This window comes from Zingiber officinale, chromosome 8B, assembly GCF_018446385.1.
Source record: "Zingiber officinale cultivar Zhangliang chromosome 8B, Zo_v1.1, whole genome shotgun sequence".
NCBI classification, from domain to species: Eukaryota; Viridiplantae; Streptophyta; class Magnoliopsida; order Zingiberales; family Zingiberaceae; genus Zingiber; species Zingiber officinale.
The window spans coordinates 1,230,201-1,244,952 of NC_056001.1; the positions used below are offsets into that span (position 1 = coordinate 1,230,201).

The 14,752-nt window shown below is 38.0% G+C and overlaps 1 protein-coding gene across 2 annotated transcripts; it reads right to left on the reverse strand.

Moving 5' to 3' along the window:
- Positions 1–154: 154 nt before the first annotated feature.
- Positions 155–7,441, reverse strand: LOC122017426 (probable tocopherol O-methyltransferase, chloroplastic). Of its 2 annotated transcripts, none has more exons than XM_042575042.1 (6): positions 7,098–7,441; positions 1,593–1,762; positions 1,345–1,449; positions 800–1,003; positions 601–703; positions 155–491 (listed from the first exon to the last, which is right to left on the reverse strand). In XM_042575042.1, the coding sequence occupies exons 1-6, from the start codon at positions 7,309–7,311 to the stop codon at positions 388–390; spliced, it is 900 nt and encodes a 299-aa protein (XP_042430976.1). In that variant the 5' UTR covers positions 7,312–7,441; the 3' UTR covers positions 155–387. The 2 variants fall into 2 exon arrangements, with proteins under 2 accessions (XP_042430976.1, XP_042430974.1); XM_042575040.1 differs by lacking the exon at positions 7,098–7,441 and adding an exon at positions 2,126–2,770.
- Positions 7,442–14,752: the final 7,311 nt, after the last annotated feature.

The window sequence follows — 14,752 nt, forward strand, 5'->3', positions numbered from 1 at the left end:
GGCATATCACAACATTATACAAAGACCGAACTATATCCGTTACTGCATGAGTTAAGCTGACAGAGTGGACTACAGCTCATTGCTGCTTGACTCCATGATTCAGTATTGTATGAGTGACGTCATCCCACTTCAGGGTCGGCAAAGCCATTAAGAATAATCAACATTTCTAATTGTATTAAATTATTATTAATAATATCAGTTTTCCTGCCAATTTATACAAGTTCCAGGCAAACGCAAACACTCATTTAAAAAAAAAATCAAACAAACAAACAAAGCAGCTAAATAGAAGTACATAAAATACCTCTGCATCTGAAAAAGGTACACTGCACATAATTAACCCTAATAAGGTCCTTATTATATAAGGATATTTGGATGATACAGCAACGATTATGCTGGTTTACGACATGTGATGATGGTAAACTTGATCAGTTTCTTGTTGTAACCGTGGATCATCAGAGGCATCACCAATGCACCTTTAATAGTCTTCCATCCTATAAAAGCTTAGAAGTTCAACATTGGCATGTACACTACAAGTAATTTGAGGGAGGAAACAAAAAAATTACCGCTACAATAACAATTCGTGGGTAAAGGAGATTATACCAGTTCGCAATAAAGACGTAAAACCCTTCCATGTAAAGGCTGATCGGATGACAGCAGGCCAAAATGGAGCTACATAATCAGACCAGTCAGCCGTCTTAATGTCCTGAAACATTATGCGTTATTTCCGGTACAGGTGAACGTCACAAGACTTGTATATTTGTCAAATACATTCGATTAATATGTTTGAGAAGCTTCCTACCTCGAGTGATAAAGAATTAGCTATTTTAACGTAGTCTGCAGCTGAACACCAGGACGGCAAGTAATACGCATTGCATATCTTGTTCAAGAGACTTGTTTCATCAGGAGTCAGATTCGCCTCGGATGGCAAGAGATCTCTGTGGCACCATGTTACGATAACGATTGTCGCTCCAGGTGCAGCAACACGTGCCAGTTCGCTCACAAACTGATTCATAAGAAAACTATGTTAGACTAAATATCAAACAGCAAAAGGAAAAAAAAATCCAGGAGTGCTAGGGAACAATGTCCACTTTCTTATGCCCCTGACTAACCTCCAACTTGGAAATTAAGCAAACAGTCAAGAAAAAAATTCCTCATGTTCTTATCTACAAGAGATATGGAACAATGTCCAAATGGAAAGATCTGGGGCACTGAACTACAGTGCCTTCTAAACACTCGAATTTTTTTTTCTTCCAGGGGAATAGTAGAAACTTAACAGCATCACAGTCTGCGGGCATAGCAAAATAATGCTAGAGAACATATTCTAAAGTAGTATAAAACAGCTACCTTCACTTTATCTGGCATATGCTCTCCGCTTTCCATGGACCAAACCAAGTCAAATTGTCCATCAGGAAAAGGTTGATTCAAAGCATCGGCGACTTGAAAATTTACCTGTCCATGTCCATAAGGTCATTTATAGCTGAACAAGAATAAATTTTCCCCCGTTGAGGCTAGAGAAAATAAGTAAAGCTTTAATACGTAAATCAATGCGCCCCCCCTGTAAACAGGGGGAAAGTTAAGGCAATATTGCATACCTTGTCTTCTAGTCCTTCATCAGCTGATAAAGCTTGTGCTCTCTGTACTTGGATAGGGCTCAATGTGATGCCCTGGCAATGAGACCCATACTTCTTTGCAATGTATCTAGAGCTACCTCCGATGCCACAACCCACATCCACAACCTTTTTTGTTTTTTTCAGAGGATTATCTGCGTGAAGGAAAATCAAAAGGAAACTAAATTTCAGCTCATTGTTTTAATAAAATCATGATATATGCCAAATACGATGGCATTTAATCAAGTAATGTTTTGATAGGTATGCATGATACTATATCACCCGACATACCGGGGGATCACGAGGACCATAATGTCAGAGTATTTGAATTGAAATTAGACATAATAAACAGTTCATAAAAACACGAGTTACATAGAAGGTATCTGTAAGCAACATGTGGATTGCTTATGTATACAGTCGTAAAATATCCACAGCACAGATCAAGTGACCAGTCGTTAAAATCTCAGGTAGAAAACAGACTAGGCCTTACACCTCAGTTTAAATCAGAGAAAAAGGACCTGTGATGCCAGAAAATCGGAGCGCCGCTTCAATCATCGGGGCTTGGCAAACAAAGGTGATGGAGTTATCCGGATGGTATAATCCAGGATGCTTGTAGCCCTTCCAAGACCACAGCATATTCCATATACCTGATGGCTCGCAAACGTTCAGCTGAGCTGCTCCCTGCGGCAGCTCCTCACCGCGTGCTTTATTGAACGCTGTCGTCTCCGTGAGCGGATATGGCGCATCGTAGAAGGTCGAGAATGGGGAGTAGCTCGACCGCAGCACAGCATCCATCTCGGAATGAGGAATTGATTAAGGCCGGAGTGCTTTATAAGGGCAAAAACTGAATAAAAAATCAAAAGGCGCCATTAAATGCACCCTTTCGTGAAACTTTCAGAACATCGATAATGGGAGATATTTATTTCTTTAAATATCCCCGCATCTAAAATATCCCCACTGTAATTCTGTAAAGGATATTTGAAAGACGTTAGAAATTATCCGGGGTTTGTAATTTCTTTTTTTTTTGCTGGCATACAAATATACAATCGGGCCCACCAAAAGGTTGGCAACGGTTAAATTTAAATTTTTTTTTTATATTTTTTTGTTTTGTTTTCTTTTAAATTCCATTGTCTTGGAAAATAAAAAATAAACGTTGCCAATTTTTATTTTTTAAAATTCAATCAATGTTTTAAAAAATAATTATAGTAAAAATATTCGATCAATGTTATTTTTTTATATTAATTAATTATTAAAATATATAGATAAATATTAAATAAAAAATATTTAATATTTGGTGTGTGTGATATTTGTAGAATTGTGAATAGTTAAGAGTAAAATATATTGATGGGACCATAAATATTTAGTTGGTGAAATATTTAATTATCATATTTAGATATTTATATAGTGGGAAATTTAAATGATGATGTGGAAATAAAGCAGTCTGGATCCTCTGGACCGCTTTTTATGGTCCAGGGGATGGTCCCTTGATATGGATTGGTGGGGATGAATGGTCTTCACTTATTTTATGAATGAGGACTATTCATTTCACCAATCCATGCCAAGGGATCATCCCTTGGACCGCAAAAAGCGGTCCAGAGGATCTGCCCTCGAAATAAAAATCATAATTATTTGAGAGAAATATCCTCTTTTATTGTGGAAGCTCTAAAAGAAATGATTCTTTTATTTTATTTATTTTGTCCAGTAAGAAAACACCTACACAACACCAAGCATGTGACAAGGCCAAGGTAAAATATGAGAAATGATTAGCTAATTTGGGTAACGTCGAGCGATGAAAAATTTTCACGGACCACTAAGATAAATCGAGAAGCAATAGCAGTGGACGGCTCAGAAACCCAACATCTCTTAGTTGCAAGGTAAAATACGAGAGAGTTTATGGTATGTGATAGGACTTGATTACACTCACCAAGTCATTATGCTCACCAAGTCATTACGCCGCTCACTCACCAAGTCATTAAGCCGCTCACTCAAATGCCCCTCCACTATCCACCCTAAATTCCCATGAAAGGGAGATAAATCACTATACTATGACCGCTCACTCAAATGTCCCTCCACTATCCACCCTAAATTTCCATGAAAGGGAGATAAATCACTATATTGAACCATATCAGAGGTACTAATTCCTTAAGAGAATGAATCTAAGGGGATTCAAATTTTACTTTTGTGATACAATGCTATCATCCGATACCAATTCAGCTACGTCCATGGGGACTGACCTAAATGCTTATAGCTAGCACAAAGATATTGGTGTTGTCAGCATCAGCTAATCAAACTTATATTTTGATATTTAGTAAAGGTACAAAGTTAAGTTGTATTGTGATCTAACGAGTTTAACTAAGTGTGTAAAAAAGTCCTAAGTGATCTTAAGCAAGGTGAAAGTCCTAATTAAGGCTAGGTAAAAGAAGTCCTAGTGGACACTAGGCAGGTGAAAAGTCTTAGTTATGACTAGATAACGAAATCCTAATTTGGGAGACTGGGGCGAAGTCTTGGCAGGTCGAGGACGTCAGACGAAATCTTAGGGTCGCGAACACTAGGTGGAAGTTCTGGGGGTCGCGGACACTAGGTGGAAGACTGGATGGGTCGGGGCTCGGACGTCCGGCGGAAAGTCCTGAGGTCTTGGATGCTGAGCAAAATTTCAAACGGTCTGGATGACCAGTTTGGCAAACGGTAAACTCTCTTGAAATGAATAGGTGAAGACGCGCTCCCCGTAGATGGAATAATAGACGTCAGTCCGATCTAAAGTTTTAGCGAAACTCAAAGTCAGGATTAGACTGTCCGAACACTGTCAAAAATTACATTACTTTACATATTATTTGTGCTTATGCTAACCTTGTGATACAGAAAGTTTGTGGTTGGAAAATTGGGCTCCAGGTGCCCGGAGCTTGTCCGAGCGCCCGGAGTTGCTCCAAGCTCCTGGGTAAGCAGCGACGAGGGAGCACCCCTGGTGGGTGCCTGGCAAGGCACTCGGACGATCCGGGCGCCTGGAGTTGCTCCAAGCGTCCGAACTAGCAAAATTTCATCTTTGACCACCGTGGCACGTTACTACTGGCTGACCACATCAACAGTCCAAGTACCCGGAGGGGGTCCGGGCGTCCGAACATGGATAAACTTCTCGGATAAAGTCTCGACATGAGCTCGCTATGTTAACACACTCTAGGCACCCGGATAGGACTATAAAAAGAGGGTTTGACCAGCAATTATATTACATTAATTCAAACAACTTCCGCTCCTATGCGCTACTCTGAAAAGGTCTTTACGACACTTGAACGCTGCCCCGATGACGACTACGCACAAATCTTCGATTTCAAAGTCGTCGGTAACTTTAATTTTCGTTCTTGTAATCTATTATAAGTTCTTGTACTAAATTTGTAATTTTTATTTCGAACTATTAGCGGATTACTCATCAAAAGCACTCAATGAGTGCGTGTCTTAGATTAGGAGTCATCACATACTCCAAACCAAGTGTAACTTGGTTGTGTTAGCATTTTGTTTTGTTTTACTTTTTGTTTCCGTTGCGGTTTACTCTCAATTTTAAACGAACATGAAAAATCATGAGCACTATTCACACTCCTCTCCCTCCCTCCCTCCCCCCTTCAATGCAACGATCCTACAAAAGAGATGCCCACGCGCACCATTATTGTTTAAACTATACTTACCGAGTAGCTGTGACATCCAAAGGGAAGTCTTAGAGTAGAAAGATAAAGTCCTTATCTTAATAGTCCTTCCAAAGTGACCCCACACTCTAGGAAAAATAAATAAATTATGAAACATATTCATCCTAGTACAACGGTCCTTTGCATAAGTCCAAATGGAATGTCTGATATATGAGTAAGTTGTTGCTTCATGGAGCACGAATCATGGCGTGCAGATTATCATTTAGACTAAGAATACGCTTCATTTAATCATGAGATATATAGAATCTAATTAATCATCAATCTAATCATCCACCCTGAATGCGTTTACAATATTCCTGGCATCCGACAGTGACAGATCCACAAGAAAGCCAGCGTGTGTTTACATAGTGATTGTGTTTTGGTAGCAGTAGCACTAACATCAACAATCAACGCCAGAGAGGACTAAATACCACCTTGATAAACTAGTATGGAGCCATGTAGAGGTGGCAATTCTGGCTAGCTAGGTTGTGTAATCGGTCATGTTACCTTGACACATGAAATGGTCAACTCAAACCTGAACACCACATATTTAATAAATGGGTTAAAACTATGACAACAAAAAAAATGCATGGTTTTAGCCATCTTGTTGATTAAGTGGGTCCCATTAGGCCATCGGGTCACACTCTTATCAATTAGCTGGTAGTGGGACCTAGTCATGATAGGGCATGTATGTGGCTCTCAAGAGAAATTGTTATGAGGCTAAAAAAAATTAAAAAAAAAAACACCAAGATGGGGAATGAATAAACATTTAAACAAGCCATTTATCATATTTGAATGAATCAAAACAAGTTGCCTTTAAACACGTCAAATATGTGTAACACAATTAAACCCACACCCAAACTCAACCCGTTGATGTGGAAGTCATACATAAATCAACCTTTTCCTGCTCCAGGATTTTCAATTCAAAACCTAACTAGTGAAATTGTGGGTAAGTGTGTCGTGTAAATTGGTCGCGCCATCTTTTGCCACATTTAGGCCCATGCTTACAAATTGCTGAGAGGCAGAATATTTATTGTTGGTAGATCAAACAGATGAACGAGACGAAAATTATTGTCTGGCTGTCTTATGCTCTATTCAAGCCTGGATCTTACTTGGCTGATGGTGCAAAAGCATTCCTCTTTGTATTCTTTACCAGGGGTCGTTCTCTCTCTTTTTTCTGCTTTGGTTGAAATTAGAAAGGATGCTTTTCCCTGACCTCTTTCCATGGATCCCATGCCCCAAAACTTTAAATTTGTGTGATATATGCGTTCAAGCTTAACTTTACACCATTTCTAAGACTACAAATGAGATAATTCCAGGGGAGAGCAAGTCAGGATGCTACATGCCCTCTGCCAATGCATCTCGAAGCATTTCAGAGGATTTCAAAAGCACACACACCGACTGAGAGCCTTGCTGCCTAACACTCTCTCTCTTAATTTTATTTGTGCAAAGTATTGTTTTGTTGTGCTTTATTGGCCTGGCGGGTTCAGATTTCTTTCAAAATGTTTGTTCTGTACTTTTCTCGGCACTTTGTGCACTAGATCTGATTTGTTACAACTGGGTGAATATAATTTTCCCCGTCTCGTTTTTTAAAACAAAGATAAAAATCTATTGAAAAAACTAGTACGGAATAAATTGAAATTGAAAAATGAAATGGGAATCTATGGAAGGTAAAGAACCAAATCGGTGAAAAGTGAATAAATGAAACAGTAGACAAACAGAAAACCACGCTTGAAATGCAACATATTTGGACAATTAAATAGAAAGACTATCATGAATGAACTAGTTTGCAGTTAGATGAAAAGAGAAGCGAATACACCTGAAACGCCCGCGAATCGGAGAGCCTCCTCGATCATGCGGATCTGAGCGGCCCTGTGGTCGCGGATAGGCGCAGTGGCTCCGGGGTCGTAGAAGCCATGGTGCATATGGTCTCCCCAGATGTCCTCCCACGTCCCGGAAGACGCATCGTAGAACTCGGCGATTCCCTTTTTCAGCGCCTCCTCTTTGGTCTCCATCTCCATCGTCATCGCCATCGCCGCAAATCAAACTGGGCACCGGAATCCGTTATGCTTTGGGAATCCCCACAGCAAGAGAGATGGCGTACGATTTCACCTCTCAGAGGCGGAGGCGCGTAAGCCCTTGGATGTATAGCGATGATGTTCCCATGTGACGTCCTGTCTCTGTCTCATTTCATTTTCTTGTGAAACTTCAAATGTGGGAGCGGTGGAAAGCGGCGCTCCTTCCTGTTTTAGTATCGCGGTGTGGCCTCCGTCGTCCCTTGTGTCTGCCCCTAAACCTGCATTCATTAAAGATAATAATTTGTTTTACTTGTCAAACTTTTTATAAATCTGCATTGATTAAGGATGATAATAAGATCTCAAACTTTTTTGAGATCTTATTATTAATAAAAAAGCATGCACGTGTTTAAAAAAAAAGTATGATTTGGATATTATTTTCTGAAAAAAAAACCCAAATATCTCGTTTGAAACATATATCCGATGATTATCTTATAAATTAACTCATAGCGAATACTTTGAAGTGAAAATTTTTACTTTTGAAATTATAAATTAATTTTCAGTTTATTAATAAAAAGTGCACTACTAGTTAATTTATGATAGAAATTATAAATAATTTTTTTACAATAAAAAAGATTCTAAGTTTTCTATCTTGTGATCAGTAAGGGAGTGTTTAGTTGATGAGTTTGAAAATGAGGGAATTGAATGATAGTAAAAGATAATGTTTGGATTGTGAGTTTGAGAATCATATTTTGGGAATGATTACCAGATTTATGGGAATCAACCAAACTCATATAACTTGATGGGTTTCATTTCCATTCCTATTCCTATTCCACCCTACTATCAAACTTATACTCATAGTTATTCCCATCATTTAACCAAACACCCCCTAAGTGTGTCACTGCTCAAACCTTTTGATTTTTAGATCGTAAATTAAAATTTAAATCAAATTATTTCATTAAAACTAATACAAAATTAATATAACAAAATATATACATAGAGAGTTTTGTATCATGTGTATATCTATTTTTTAAAATTTAAAATTATAATTAATCCTTAAATTTTAAAAATAAAATTTTATTGGCATAACCATAACTTAAAAAAATAAATAAAAATAAAATAAAAAATTGATTGAGACTTTTCAAACATGTGAGGGGCACCCACGTGCAACGCTTAGGCGGTTAAGAATCTGGATCCTTTATTAATTAATTTTGATGTACTTAAAATAAAATTATGTTAATGTTTTTTTTATTCACATCGGAAATCATTCTAAGATTTATTAATAATTTATAGACGCATCAATTAAAAATCTAGAGTTCAAGACTCAGTTGTGGTGTATTATTAAAAATTATTTTTATTAATCAATCAGAAATCTAGAATTCGAGACTCAGCTGCGGTGTATTATTGAAAATTTTTCTTATTAATCAATCAAGGATCTAGAGTTCGAGACTCAGCTGCGACGTATTATTGAGATTTTTCTAATTAATCAATTAAGAATTTAGAGTATCTTTAGTCTCACATCTTAAGATCGATAACACTGCGAGCAAAAAAACTTCAATAAATATCTTGGTTCGACGATGTTAGAAAATATACTTTTCTTGACTTTTTGACTAAAATCAAGTATAATATATTAAATTATTTTTTTTTTTGACTTTTTATAATATATTATCTTACTCTTGCATTGCACTATCTTGCATTGCACTACTACATGGGTCATCCTTATCCAATTTAGGTGTATTCATGTATTATATTACACACGCAACGCATATGCATGATCACTAGTGTCGCCCTTGCATTTCACTATTACATAGGTATGACGCGCCCAAGAGATATATATATATATATATATATGTAGTGAAATGCAAGGGTGACATTAGTGATCATGCACATGCGTTGCGTGTGTAATATAATACATGAATATACCTAAATTGGATAAGGATGAGCTATGCATGCAGTAGTGCAATGCAAGATAGTGTAATGCAAGAGTAACAGACTCACTCTTATAAAAAAATTAATTTAATATATTATACTTGATCTTAGTCAAAAAGTCAAGAAAAGTATATTTTCTAACATCGTCGAACCAAGATATTTATTGAAGCTTTTCTGCTCGCAGTGTTATCGATCTTAAGATGCATGTGAGACTAAAGATACTCTAAATTCTTAATTGATTAATTAGAAAAATCTCAATAATACACCGCAGCTGAGTCTCGAACTCTAGATCCCTGATTGATTAATAAGAAAAATTTTCAATAATACGCCGCAGCTGAGTCTCGAATTTTAGATTTCTGATTGATTAATAAAAATAATTTTTAATAATACACTACAGCTGAGTCTTGAACTCTAGATTTTTAATTGATGCATCTATAAATTATTAATAAACCTTAGAATGCTTTTCGATGTGAATAAAAAAAGGCATTACTTTGCTCACCCATGATGACCCATGGGCATCCCGTGTTCAAAAAAAAAATTAATTTTTTTAGGATTTAGAATTTAATGTTTAAGCTAATAGAAGTAAAATTTTGCACCCATCCACGACCAACTAAACTAGTGTTAATTTTTTTTTATTATTATTTTCACTTCCTTTAACCTAAATACTAAACTCTAAATCCAAAATATGTTTGGTTAAAGTTATCATGCATAATCCTTAGTTATGTGATTACCAGATAATCATATAACCAAGGTGACACTAGATAGGATGGTGATTATCTTGTCAACTGGCGAGAAGGGGATTTAAGGAAAAAATAATAAGAGAAATCGTTGTCCTCCAAATATTTATGAAAATGAAAAAAATTATTTAATAACCGAGGATAATCTCTCAAACAACTAAATAAATGGATTTCAAACCCTAAGATACAAATAAAAAAAATCTTAACATATAGACCGCAATTCCTAAGATGGAAAGAAAGGAAAAAATTCTAAAAGAAAGTAAAAATTATTAATAGACTTACCATTATAAAATTTCTAAATGGACTCAAAATCTAAAATATACAAAAGATAAAATTACCCTAAATATCAAAAATATCTTAAATACCAAAGAACTCAAACATTACTAAAAATAATATGAAAACTATTTGGACCCTCTAACATCAGTCACCCCTGATTAAAAAGAACTCATCCTTACGTTTATAATAGTGTCAGGTGGTAGACTAAAAGAAAGATTATCTGACACTAAATCGGTAAAATATCTAACACGCTTGACTACATTGCCAAGCTCAACGTTGCTTAACTTGCCTTGTCTATATGCTTCCTTCTTTGACATACTCATATTTCTATCAATTGTATCACCTTGAGGACACCTTCTGGCACTACCAATGACTTTATGGTGAGGAAATAATTATAGGTCCCTTTCGATACTTCCCCCAACCAAGCTCTCATGAACTTCACTCCTACATCAGTGCAACACCTCTATTAATGCCCACATCGATTGATTTGAACAAATCATGTTGGTCATTGATCTTTTCTGAAAGCGAGGAAGATGATGTGCTGGCTTGGTGGTTCCGATGTTAACCGCGAGAAGACAAAGACCTTGATGGCGCGGATGAACCTGCACAGAAAAAATGAGAATTGGGAGAAGAAAATGTTAGTCACTGGGCCAGGGAGGGAGTCCTTGATGCAGATACTCCGACACTCAAGTTAGGACAACCCCGAAATGAATAGTATAATAGTAATATGTATGAGTGTGTGCATGAGTATGCAGATTCGTCTACATACCTAGCCAACAGAGAGAACCCCCATTTTGTACTGCCTCTCATAACTCCGCAATAATAAGGCGTCAAAGAATGTCGGACGTTAGAATATGTAGAATGTTAGAGGGTGTACAACAACCTCCCTCTAGGCATAGGAAGGTTTTATTGCATGTATATGTTTGAGTAATGGAATATTCTCTGATGAGTAGTCATTCTTTTCTAACAAGTTATTGCAATTTTTCTAATAGTATTGTATCCTAAAAGGAGTCTAACTGAATCTGGGGCCGATCGAATTTACACTGAGAGACATGCCCATGAGGAGTGGGGAACTAGGCCCCAGATATCTGACCAGCTTTAGGGCCGACCAGTTATAGACTGGGAGTCATGGCCATGAGAAGTAGAGAGCTGAGCCTAGGTGTTCGACCGGCTCTGGGGTAGACTGGATGTAAATTGGGAGTCATGCTCACGAGGAGTATGGAATTAGGCCCCGAATATCTGATTGGCTTTAGGCTCGACCGGTTGTAGACTAGAAGTGATGCCCACGAGGAGTGAGGAGTTGAGCTCGGGTGTTTGTCCAGCTCTGGAACCGATCGACTGTAGACTAAGAGTCATGCCCATGAGAAGTGGGGAACTAGACACCGGATATCCAACCGGCTCTAGACCGATCGGCTGTAAACTAGGAGCCATGGACGTGAGAAGAAAGCTAAGCCCGGGTGCCCGAATGACTTAGGGACCAACTAGCTATAGACTGTGAGTCATGCCTAGGAAAAGTGGTTCGTTCGGCTATATACACTCTGTTGGTGCAATCGACCTAGGTTTTGATGTGTATGTCAAAGAGTTTAAGTTAGGCTTTCATATGTATTTGATATGTGTTTGAGTCTTGCAGGACTTGGAGAAATACATGTGGAACTTGGTTCGACCAAGTGTGGGAAGCTCATCCAAGGGCTCGGATCGTTGAGTCGGTGAAGGGTGGTGTGGAAGACATCCGAGGGACCGCAGGACGAGGAGCAATGGAGTGGAGCCAAGGGAAGTGGACTTCAAGACAACGTGAAGGATGGCACGGAGAGGAGCCGCAGGCTCGGGTGCATCTGAGGGACGAAGGCCGAGGAAGAGGACTTCAAAGGCGATTCCAAAAAGGATGAGTGTGTGAGAATGTACTGGGACCAGTCGACTGGTCATGGACCAGTCGACTGATCCAGCTTCACATAATGCACAGAAGCATTCTGTGCTTGTCGGCTACGGGGACCAATCGACTGGTCCTGAGACCAGTTGACTGGTACATAGCTGTTGGCAGAATTTGGCTTTCTGCATAGAGTCGTTGGCTGGGTCCAACGACACACCAGTCGACTGGTGCTTGGACCAGTCGACTGGTGTCGGGGTTTGAGTTGATTATTGATCAACTCTCTCCTCTTATTTAAGAGATGCTTTGAGGGCTTGAAGATGGTTACTGGTGCTAATTGTAAGCCTTCTTAGTCTTGCCCAAAGCTTCCAAGTCTACTCTCTTTCTCTCCAACCCTAAGTTTCATCTTATAAATAGGAGGAGAACTTTGTGAGAGGTTTGCTCCACTAAGAAGGAGAAGTTCTAGCTGGAGATTGCCGGGGACTGATACACCGAAGGATCAAGGGCTCGTCCACCTCAAAGACACGTCGTGGAGTAGGAGCATCATCTCCGAACCACGTTACATCGAGATTGTTAGCGTTTATATTCTTGTTTGTTTTCCATTGCTTTAGTTTTAGTATATTTCGCTGTGTGCTAACCCTCTTGTAGAGAAGAAATCGATTCGGGGGTGACCGAGCTATCCAACCCCCCTTCAAGCCGGCCACAGATCCTCCAACAAGTGGTATCAGAGCAAGGTTAGCATCGGAAGAACTAACCATCGACCGAAGCATCAAGATGACGCACGCTTAAAGAGGGATATAGCACCACTCGACCACCTTTCTTTGACGGCAACGACTTCGCATATTGGAAAGGTAGGATGGAATATTACTTAATGAATGATATTGAAAATTGGTTTAGTGTTGTAGATGGATTTGAGAAACCAAAAGATGGGTCGGGAGTGCCTCTTCCAACCAAGGATTGGACAAAAGAGATGGCAAGGAAGGCTCAAGCAAATGCAAAAGCCACAACAACTCTACAATGTGGACTCTCCAAGGAGCAATTAAGCAACGTAGGACCATTCAACTCCACTAAAGAGCTTTGAGAAAAACTTATTGAATTAAATGAGAGATCAAGTGAATCTAGGAGGCCCAAGAGAGATGTTTTGTTGGGGCAACTTCAAACCTTTGCCATGAAGACCAATGAGACCGTTTGTCTGTTGGTTGCTACTCGGAAAACCTAGAGGTTCCACTGTACAAAAATTTTGTACAAAGGTCTGAACCTTTTCCTAGCTACCATGTGTTCTTTTAAATTAAATTTTGGATCGCCTGCGGAACTTAACACGTTTGATCCAAAACTTAATCTATTTGTTCTTTTAGGTTTTGACTTGGATCTCCTGCGGAACTTAACACGTTCGACCCAAGTCACCTTAAGTTATTAATTCCATTAAATATTAATTTCCATAATTGGTTCCCAGTACTGACGTGGCGAGGCACATGACCTTCTTGGATATGGGAGCAACTACCACCGACTAGACAAAACCTTTTATAGAAATCTAATATCTAATATTTAATTTCCTAAAATAACTTTAGGTTAACCGAAAAGAACAATCAAATCACAAGGAAAAGAAAAACAAAAGAACACTATATCGAAAACAAATTCGAAACTCTAGAATCGTATGCCTCTTGTATTTAGTATTATTTCCAAAAATAACTAGTATGATGCGGAAAGAAAAATTACTAGTTATACCTTTTAGAAAAACCTCTTGATCTTCTACCGTATTCCTCTTCTAACCTCGGACGTTGTGTGGGCAACGATCTTCCGAGATGAGAACCACCAAGCACCTTCTTCTTCCTTGCAAATTTCGGCCATCAAAACTTCTTCTAGGATGAAGAGGTTCGGCCACCACCACCATGCTCCAAGGGATGCTAGAAAAGAGGCTTCTTTTCTCTCCTTCTTAGATCCGGCCACCAAAGCTATCTCCACCATGAGAAGGTTTCGGCCACACAAAGGAGAGGAGAGGAAAGAAAGGGCCGGCCACACCCAAGGAAGAAAAGAGGGAGAAAAATAGAATAGAGTTCTTAGCCTTGAAGCCTCCTCTACCTCCTCTTTTATAATCCTTGGTCTTGGCAAATAAGGAAAATTTAATAAAAACTCCCTTAATTCTTTTGCCATTGAAAAGGAAAATTTATTTAATTAAAAACAATTTTTCTTTTCAATTTGTTAATGGCCGGCCACTCTTCTCCCCAAAACAAGGAGAGTTTTAATTAAAACAAAAATTAAAACTTCCTAATTTGTTTCTAGAAATTTATAAAAATTTCTCCAATAATTTTAATCCCTTCATGATTGGTTAATAAAAAGAAATTTTATAAATTAAAATCTTTCTTTTAAACATGTGGATAATTTCCAAAAAGGAAAGTTATCTCTAAAAATTAAAATCTCCTTTCAATCTACAAATAAGGAAAGATATTAAATCTTTTCTTAATCTTTTGTAGAAACTAATAAAAGAGAATTTTTAATTTTCAAACTTTCTTTTAAATCATGAATATAATTAAAAGGAAAGTTTTTACCAAAATTAAAATCAACCTTTTAATCAACAAATAAGGAAAGAGATTTTAACTCTTCTCTTAATCTTTTGTAGAATCTTATAAAAGGAAGGATTTAAATTTTTAAACTC

Excerpts from the sequence above, each read along its gene's own strand:
- LOC122017426 (XM_042575040.1), bottom strand. The coding sequence starts at position 2,402 with ATGGATGCTGTGCTGCGGTCGAGCTACTCCCCATTCTCGACCTTCTAC. Across the intron at positions 1,450-1,592 it reads ATGAAGGACTAGAAGACAAG|GTAAATTTTCAAGTCGCCGA; the intron begins GTATGCAATATT and ends GGACATGGACAG. Across the intron at positions 704-799 it reads CTAATTCTTTATCACTCGAG|GACATTAAGACGGCTGACTG; the intron begins GTAGGAAGCTTC and ends ATAATGTTTCAG.